Source organism: Trachemys scripta, chromosome 1, assembly GCF_013100865.1.
Source record: "Trachemys scripta elegans isolate TJP31775 chromosome 1, CAS_Tse_1.0, whole genome shotgun sequence".
NCBI lineage: Eukaryota > Metazoa > Chordata > Testudines > Emydidae > Trachemys > Trachemys scripta.
In genome coordinates, this window is record NC_048298.1 from 131,761,010 (window position 1) to 131,770,749 (window position 9,740).

General features: G+C 51.3%; 1 protein-coding gene across 5 annotated transcripts in view; it reads right to left on the reverse strand.

Annotated features, from left to right (window-relative positions):
• The window catches only part of ITFG2 (integrin alpha FG-GAP repeat containing 2), a 37,400-nt gene extending 30,467 nt beyond the window's left edge, over window positions 1-6,933 (reverse strand). For 4 of the 5 annotated variants that reach the window (XM_034785382.1, XM_034785372.1, XM_034785364.1 and 1 more), the window contains exons 1-6: window positions 6,737-6,933; window positions 4,540-4,635; window positions 4,012-4,053; window positions 2,663-2,840; window positions 2,146-2,285; window positions 1,379-1,527 (exon numbers count right to left, since the gene is read on the reverse strand). In XM_034785382.1, the coding sequence (XP_034641273.1) occupies window positions 1,379-1,527; window positions 2,146-2,285; window positions 2,663-2,840; window positions 4,012-4,053; window positions 4,540-4,635; window positions 6,737-6,847 (716 nt within the window). In that variant the 5' untranslated portion in view covers window positions 6,848-6,933. The remainder of the gene's footprint in view (window positions 1-1,378; window positions 1,528-2,145; window positions 2,286-2,662; window positions 2,841-4,011; window positions 4,054-4,539; window positions 4,636-6,736) is intronic. The other variant, XM_034785392.1, reaches the window with a different exon arrangement.
• Window positions 6,934-9,740: the final 2,807 nt, after the last annotated feature.

The following is a 9,740-nucleotide window of genomic DNA, read 5'->3' on the forward strand; positions in this document are numbered from 1 at the left end:
GACCTCCTGTGTATCACGGGCCACCAACACCACCCAGCACCCGCACATTAAACCTAACAACCGAAATGAGGCCAAAGTATTACAGCCGTCAAGAGACTAGACTATTGTGTGCCACAGGCAGGGACTAGACCTGGAACAGCAGGGAAATGATTATATTATAAGGCTGCCTTTTATTCACTTGGGAAATTGGCTAGGTGGGACACAAGAAGGTTCTGGAGGGAACAAGCCTGCCCTGGTCCCAGGGAGACAGAGTAGATGAACGAATGGGGTTTTTCTGTCTAACTCCCAGGATTCGATTTATAAACCCTCCTTTTGACACTTCTGGGAGCATAGACAACAACAATAAAAACCACAAGAGAACAGTCCCACCTTGCGGCTGTAGATTCAGAGGGCTGACTGGACTTCCTACTGGCTCCCCCTCCCATGCTCCCAATGAGCCTCCCACCCCTCATCTTGGCATTCACTTGGCTCCCATCTACTTCCCAACTCACTAGCCAAGCTCCCGCAACTACTTCTGGATATTGCAAGCCACACCCCAGCAGCACCTCGTTGCCCTGCATGCCAACACATGATTCAGGGAGCGGAGCCAGAGTGTTCGGTCCATGGACTGAACACAGCAAGGAGCACTCAAGCACCAGGGTTTTGGGGGTGAAGATTGGTGGGCTTAGAGCATGTGGATGCTCCCAGAACAGGGGGAAGGGCTGAGCAGGGCTCAGGCAGTCAGGGCCGGTGCAAGGAAGTTTCGCGCCCGTTCCCCGCCCCCCCACGGCAGCTAACCATGCCCCCCCCCGCCCTCCCCACCAGAGGAGCCCCCCCACCCGCAGCAGCTACCCCCCCTGCAGCTAACCCCGCCCGGGGAGCCCCCCTCCACGGCAGCTAACCCTGCCCCCCTGGCCCGGGGAGCTCCCCCTCTGTGGCAGCTAACCCCGCCCGGGGAGCCCGCCCCAGCTCACCTCCGCTCCACCTCCTCCGCTGAGCACCCTGGCGCCGCTCTAATTCTCCTCCTCTCACAGGCTTGCGGCGCCGATTGGAGAAGAATTAGAGCGGGGACTGTGTGCTCAGCAGAGGAGGCAGAGTGGAGGTGATCTGGGGCGGGGAGCGGTTCCCCTGTGCGCCCCCCTCCGTTACTGTGGGCGGCCCTCCCTGCGCCCCCCACCCCAGCTCACCTCCACTCCACCTCCTCGCCTGAGCGGGCTTTTAGGTGCCTGCCTAGTTCACCTAATGGTTGCACCGGCCCTGCAGGCAGTAAAGGAGGATGCAAAGTCAAGGGGGCAGCGTGAATGTAATCAGAAATCAGAATGTGGTGCAACCATGCCTCCTTGTGGCAGGTCTGTAAAACTGCACCTCTATGTCTGTCCCATTGGATCCTAATGCCCACCTGCTGGTTGCAGAGCTGTCTCCGCTCTCTGCTAGGGGCTGCTGGTCCGGCTTCCAGGTGCACAGCAGGATAGCATAGCCACAGCCTGGCTGGGACACCATCATCTCGGGGACACCATCAGGGCCCGGGTTCACAGAGAGGCTGTCCACCTGCACCAGCCCAGGAACAGTAAGCAGGATTGTGAGTGGAAGGACTGTACATTTCCTAAAGGGAGTGTGTGTGTGTGTGTGTCCCCAACCAATACTTTGGCAACATCCAGCAAATGCCCTCATCTCCCCCAATGCAACAGGCTCTCTGGAGAAGCAGGTTTCTGCCAGAAAGTCAACAGGCACTGAACTGAGTTCAACAAAGGAGGCGACACATCCAGCCCCATGTTGGGGGACACAATCCTTTTCCCCCCAAAAGAGAATGGAAGCACATAGTGGGTTGCCAATTTTGGTTGGCTGTATTCCTGGATGTTTCATCATGACATAATCTTTAATTAAAGACTCCAGGACAATCCTGGAGGGTGGCAACCCTAGATTCATGGAGAGCAGAGCAAGGGTAAAGCCGCTGACTGGACACCCAATCACCTGCACCTGTCAGCTGCCCTGCACACACCACACAAACTGCGGGGGGAAATTCACTCCTGACGCACCCATCGCTGGTCTTTTGTTCAGAAGACTGGGGCTTGGCTCCTCTTCCTTTGGAGGACTCTGCCCTTTGGGAAACCTAGCTCCTGAAGTCCATACTCAACATACCTCCATCTAGGGCACTCTGCTTCCTACCTGCCCCTCCAGCAGCCACTTCTTCAGCAGCACCAGCTGGCCGGAGATGTGGTCGGAGCTCTCAGACAGGTCCTCCCAGCGGAAGGCTCGCACCACACGGTCCGTGTAACCCACCACTAGCTCGAACTTCCCATCTCCATCTGCAGGGGACACAGGGAGACAACAATGGGTTCCATCAAGGCATCACAGTCCCATTGCCTGCAGGCACACTTAGCACAGAGCCACACAATCGTCCGCTGTACCATGATCCCAGAGATCCTTAGTGCTCAGATACCACAGTGAAGGGCACCTTAGAAAAATCTCAGACCTCCTAGCTCCCCAACAGCTCATGTACTGCAGCACCCCAAAAGCCACAAGGTCTTCTCTCCTCTCTTCTAGGGCTAAGATGGGTTGGGTTCCTGCTTCCCTCATGTTCTGGTACATGCACTGCCACGCTGAGCCCCATGTGCCTGTTCTACTCTTACCATCACCATGTGCTTGAGCTCCTGCTCTGCCCCCTTCTACCCCACATGCTCACCAATGTCGTTGATCAGCATGACCTTGGTGTTGGCGGGAATGTGCTGCTTGAACACCAGCTTCTGCTCATCTGCTAGTGGGGGTTCGTGGTGGCCAGAGGCATCTGGATGCTTTGAGGGTGGAGGAGTCAGGTCAAAGAGATGAAACCAGCCCTCGGCACTCACGGCAACAACCAGATTCTGAGAGGAGAGGGGAGACCCTGAATCAATAGAAGAGGTGGTGAGATTGCCTGCAACAGTCCTCCATGGGGGCAAGGGCAGGGCCATCAAGATGAACAGTGACTACACTGTGAGCTCTGTCTGCAGAGCCAATTGTTACAGTGATTGGTTAGGTGTGGTCAGTGCAGGGGCTATTGCACCAGAGCCAGTTTGTACTGACAGAGAGATGTCTGGAAAGTACAGAGCAGTGCAGTGGAGATTCTGGCTGTGCCTAGAAGCTGCTGCGGAGTCACAGCATCCAACCTTCTTGGTCACCTTTGCCAGACCAAGGGCTTGCCTGCACTTGAAACGCTAGAGCAGCTGCACCGCTGTAGCGCCTGGTGTATGCTACCTAAGCTGGCAGCAGGGCTTCTCCCACTGGTGGAGGTAATCTACCTCCCCAAGACTTAGGTCAATTTAACAACATCGCTCAGAGGTTAGGATTTTTCACACCCCTAAGCAACATAGCTGGGTCGACCTAACTTTTTAGTGCAGACCAGGCCTAAGTCTTCAGCTGTCTCAGTCCCCTCCTATTCATCACACTCACATAGTGTGACTCTCTCTCTCTAGTGTATAATGCTTAATGAGGCTGCTACAGCAGTTAAGCCATGGAACGTGAGTTTAGATGATTGGATCCAGAGGTCCTGGGTTTAATTCTCCCAGATTATGGCCTAGCAAGAGCTGCTGTATTACACGGACTGGAATCTGCAATGGTACTTGGGCTGCTCTGCATCTCAGTCTTTGCAAGGGCCAATTTAAGTGCATGCAAGTGAACGGCAGGTGGGCAACAGCTGCACCACAGGGCCCAGCACAGTCAAGTAGTACCCATGAGGATCGGCTGGGGCACTCCAGGGTCAAACATGCCAGTACAGTTTAGATGCACTAGCCATTGGCAGGTCACTTCCCTAGTAAGGTGTTGGTTTGCTTACTCGTTAGGCCTGTCGGTGGCTCATAGAGGACGTTAATTGAGGGACAATGTTTAAACCAGTAGTACTAGCTCTCTCAGAACCAGGGAAGAGATGTACTGAGAAAGAACCTGGGGGACTCTCCTCCCCACTTAAAATGTGCCGTAACCCCAAACAACTGCACATGTCAAAGGCCAATCTCCCCCTTCCAATGTGAGTGTAGCTGGTGGGGAGCCAAATGGCCTCACCTTTCCTCTATTGCACACGTCCCCAACACCAACGCAGGTGAGCTGCAAGAAAAGGGAGGGACTTCAGAAACCAGGAAGTAGCAAAGGAAACATAGCCCAAAGTATTGATGTAAGTCTGCACTAGTGATCCTCCAGCCTTCAGGATCCTCCTCAAAGTCAGTATCCCTCTGACTGAGGACCTGTCTAACCTCACTCCTTCAGGCAAAGGAGTGAGGCCAGGCCCAATGGCAGAACCTGGCCTTCCCACGCAGAGCTTGGGGGCAAAACCCTCAGCACACTGTGGGAAGGACAAGGATGGGTGAGGGAAAAAGAACTTTCTTTCCAGTGGCTGTTCAGCACTTTGGACAGCACTGCTTGCCCAGAGAGAGAGAGCCCAGGACTGGGGCGGGGAGCAGGGTCTTTGATGCAATTGTGCAGAGCCTCAGGACCAATCTCTGAAGGCTTTCCATCCCCACACAGCATTCCAGGCAAACAAATGGCACAGGCTCCAAAGAACACAGAGGAGTGGCAAACTCTGCCCCAACAGACCATTCCTTGGCAGAAGCGCACGGTCCAGGGCTTGCTATCGTCATTCTTGTACACGCAGAGTTTCCCGTTGGTGTCCCCCACCACTAACTCGTTCAGCTGGAGAGAAGGGAAGAATGTTAATGATGGGAAATTCACACCCACCTTCGTCAGCCCCAGGAGGGAAAAAGAAACCAGAATTCAGATGTAAGGCGGCAAAGCTGGAAGCAGTAAATGGAAAAGAAGAGAGAGAAAAGGGGAGACCAGAGATAACAGGAGAAGGAGGGAAGAGTAGCAGCAGTAGAGACGTAAAAGACAACATTTTATTCCACCAGATAGTGAGGTGGTGAAGGGTGCTCCCTGGAGTCCCTTATTCAAATTCAACCATCAGGAAAGACTGGGGTGATTTCCCTGCCCCTCCCTGGACATTGTTAAATCAGCCCCATCAGAGATGACATGCTGGGGGTTGTTAAAAATGCTTTCTAAAACATTTGTTCAGTGTATTGGAGTGGGACTCAGAAGAGCTGGGTTCTACAACTGATGTACTGTCTGACCTTGTGCAAGTCACTTTGCTGCTGTGTGCCTCGGTTTCCCCTTCCACTCTTTGTTTAGAGTGTAAGCTCTTTGAGACAGGAACTGTCTTTCTCATGTACAACACTCAGCACCAAGGAGCCCTTATCTCAGCTGGGACCTATCAGCACTACTGTAATACAAATAAATAATATTTATACCTTTGAATGCACCAAGTGGCAGGGATTTCAAAAATATTTCCTGGGGCTGGCCATTCCCTACACCTCCTGCAAGCTCTCCTGGCCCCTTCCAGTTATGTGTATTGCGTTATGCTAGCAATTTGCTCAGTATAATTTTCAAGATCAAAATATAACTATTCCTTAGAGAGGGCAGTGACTATTAGTTGCCAAATGAAGCCATTGCCTTCTATAGTTTTGATTAGGATAGATAGTTTGTGTTTGTCACGGAGTATTGGGGGACTCAGGGCCCTGCACCCCCGGCTTCCTGCGATCCACCATGACTCTCAGCCAGCCAGTAAAGCAGAAGGTTTATTTAGATGACAGGAATACAGTCCAAGACAGGTCTTGCAGGCACAGACAACAGGATACCCCTCAGTTAGGTCCATCTTGGGGTCCCCAGGCACCCTAGCCCTGGGAGGTCAGAGCCCCGTCTGCTTCCCAGCTATGTCCCTAGCCAGCTCCCAAAACTCTGCCTTCAGCGACCCCTCCCACAGCCTTTTTTTCAGTATCCCGGGGCCAAGGTGTCACCTGGCCTCCAACCCCTTCCTGGGTTCTCATGTTACATGCTCAGGTATTCTCCTTCGGGCAGTCTCCCATCCCCCAATGCAGACTATCCCAGCCACACTCCCCTGTCAGCATTCACAGACCACAGTAAGAACAGTCCCAGTTCGTCACAGTGTTTAAGTGGGAAAACAAATTACATGTTCACGATGACTTGTGTTGCTAAATGGATAAGCTGCTGCATTTTGTACGAAGTGGAGTGTTTTCAGGGTCAGTGGCTTTGTTACTGAATAGGAGTTGTAATAATCAAGGCTGGTGGTCACAAATTTCCCTCAGGGAGCCTCATGGTAACAGCTGACCAAAGTACCTCACTGCAGTGGGGTTTGTTTGCTCCACATTAGATGGGAGGAACAGGAGTGTTTGAACTGCATTCCTGTGACCAGACCAAGGGTTGGCACTGCTGCGATATGACCTGGGTCAAACTGGGGAGGCACAAGAATTTTTTTTATTTGAGGCTGCCACCTTGTACTCCGAACTGATGGGTTCCTTTAATTATTAAAGTCTAATATAGATATAGCAAGAGAGAAAGTCTCTAACCCTTAAAGATGTGAAAATAATGGTCAAACTGTGAACTGTGTAAACCAGGGCAGCCCACTTATTCCAAGAGGGTGTCAGCTCTCGCAGGTAGCAGGTAGCAGGGGGAGGGCAGTGCAGAGAGGGTATCAAGGGGAAGCCAGCACCAGGCAGCCAGGGCAGTGCCAGGGGAAGGCAGCCCCAGGCAACGCAGGGAGGGTGCCGGAGGAGGGCAGCACCGCGCGGACAGAACCCATTATGCAAATACTGAGCCAGACCCCGCCCCCTCCTCCTGCAGATTCCCGCCGCTGTTCGCGCGCTCGCGCTACCCTCTCGCGCATGCGCCTTGCACACCACCCTCTCCGCTTTAGACTCCCCGCCCCTACGCCGCTTGTTACCGTATCGTTATCGGCGTCTCCCAGGCAGATGGCGTGGGGGAAGAGGCTCCCGCTGAACTCGAGCGCCACCCGCTGCACATAACTGACCGACCGCATCTCCCCGGCGACCATAGAGATGGTCTCTCGCTCTCGGGCGCCCCGGCTCTCTATGACACTGGGGGTGCTACGGCGGCTGTACGGGCTCAAATGCGCACGGGGGGGGGGAGAAAGTGAGGAGTAATCACGTGACGGGCCGGGCCCTGAAAGACCCGGCTCCAGCCTGTGGCCAGGCGGGGGCAGCAGAGCCGGGCTCTCGCAGCCAGGGGAGGGCGGGAGCCGGGCGGGGGGTCACCCGTCCAGTCCCACGGGGGGCGGGGCCCTGCTCCGCCTCCGGCCACCTGCCCTTTGAGCGCCCTGGTGGGGCCTGCGGCCTGAGCCGTCACAGGGGTCTGCGTAAAGCCCCGGAGTCGGGAGACCTGGGGCAGCTCCCAGCTCCCACTGGCCGCGGGGAGGCGCTTGGAGCCGGGGCGCTGGAGGTGCAGAAATCTGGGCGCAGAGAACCCACCAGCTGGTAGTTTTAAAAAATCTGATGATTTGAGAGCCAGTCTCAGTCTGTGGGGGCCCGACTCATACATTTTGAAGAGTTGGATTAGGGACTCGCTGAGGGCAGCAAGGGGAGGTGTGGGGGGAGGGGTGAGAAGGGAAGATCCCAGCTCAACTCTCTGATCCCAGGGTGAATCTGACAGGCTGGCAGTTAAAAACACATCTCTTCTTACTTGTAAATCGAGCACACTGGCTCTGGAGTCACTGAAACCCACAAATCATGTAGCCCTGTGATGCCATTTTTTGACACTTGTCGGAGCCCAGCTTCACTTCAATATAAAGATGAGACCCGGGTGACACCAGCTTTTGGCATGTAGTACTCCATGAGGCTACTCACAGAAAGCATATGCTGGAACCTCCGCTTTCTCTGGGCTGTATGAACACTGGACTAGAAATCAGGAAATCAGAATTCCCAGTTCTCTAATTTGCAATGTGACCATGGGCAAATCAGAGAAGGTCTCTTCCCCAACTATAAAATGGGAATGATGATGCTTACATTCCTTTTTAAAGCATGGTGAGGTCTCCCACTAAGATGCTTATGAATTGTTGTGCTGCAGTGCAGATGACTGAAATCTCCATCTGCATTGTCCTGTACCAGAAGCTGGTGTCACCAGGGTCTCATCTTTATATTGAAGTGAAGCTGGGCTCCGACAAGTGTCAAAAAATGGCATCACAGGGCTACATGATTTGTGCGTTTCAGTGGTACAAATGAAAAGCAATATACAAGTACTATTATAGAAGATGGTAGAACTCTGAGGTCCAGTTTTGGGCTATGGATCCTGTGTAAAACATCTGCTGAACTTGTTACATAATCAGCTCTGTGGAGGTGCTTGCAGGTCCAGAAACTCTCAGTCTAATCCAGGCAGTGTTCATATTTTACAGGTGGTGAAACAAACCCCCGAGACCATTGACTGGTTGGATAGCCTTGACCTGTGTCCCCACCTTTAAATTGACGATATCTACATGTGTCTTTGGTGAGGAAGGCTAATGACATACAACCAGAAATTCTCTCTTCTGAGTTGTTTTTATTCTTGTGGAGCATCAGACAAGGCCAACAGAGCAATTCTTCCCTCAAACCACTTATTCAACCTTTGAGTGTCAATATTCAAAGCCTTCCAAGGGGTAGGGACACTGTGGGCCCAGTTCTCCTCTTACTCCCACTACTGCAAGCAAGGAGGAGTTAGCATCACTGAAGTCAATGGAATGACAGAATAGTAAGTTGGAGAAGGCGGTCATATATATCCAGTGGGCACCAGGCAGCAAAGAGGGAGCTCTCCTGATAGACTATGCAAACTCTGTTCTTAAAAACAAAATAATGTTAAAAATCCCCATTCAGTAGCTGCATTTTCTGGTTTTATTCTTCCTGACATCTTGGGGCTGTCTCAGGAAAATAGAATAAATCTTAACCAGAACAGATGCTAGAAGACCCAATTGTTTTTTCCATCAGAGCAAGGATATTTGTTCTGGTTTCTTAGCCAAATTCCAACGCCAATTATATTCTACTTCCTTGAAATTCCGCCTCATAACTTCAGTTGGGAGACTGTTCTTCATAGCTTGTCCTATACTGTCACATACTGTTTCTAACGTTCCACTCAAGAGGTGGCTGCACTGCAGTACAGAAGGAAATGGGTTTTTGGCACATACAGTCTGATTCTTCTCCAATTTACACTAGAGTAAATTAGGAGTAATTACATTTAAGTCAGTGGTGTTACAGGGTATAAGTGAGATCAGAATTAGGCCCAATGTCTGTAAAGTGGGTCAATTCAGGAAGAAAGGCAGTTACAGTAGAACCTCAGAGTTACGAACACCAGAATTACGAACTGACCGGTCAACAGCACACCTCATTTGGAACCAGAAATATGCAATCAAACAGCAGAGACCCAAATAAATAAATACTGTACAGTACTGTGTTACATGTAAACTATTACAAAATAAAGGAAAGGTTTTAAAAATTTTTTTTGACAAGGTAAAGAAACGATTTCTGTGCTTGTTTCATTTAAGATGGTTATAGCAGCATTTTTCATCTGCATAGTAAAATTTCAAAGCTGTATTAAGTCAATATTCAATTGTAAACTTTTGAAAGAACATTTTGTTCAGAGTTATAAACATTTCAGTTACAAACATCCTCTCTTTCTGAGGTGTCCGTAACTCTGATGTTCTACTGTACCTGCATTTCAATGAAAGTCATAACGTACATATTGGTTCAGCTGAGTGTGAGCTTTTTTTCCTTTCCTCGAAATTCATTCTGAGCTGTTTCTTTCTCCACTTCATTATACAACCTCCCGCTCCCTTTCTCCAATGGAAGGACAAAGGGACATTTCTACCTATCTTCTCCCCTCAAGGCAAAGATCTCCATCCTATATCTAAATGAAGGATGTCTGCTCCAATATTCTGTCCTGCCTAAGTGGACATTCCACTTAAG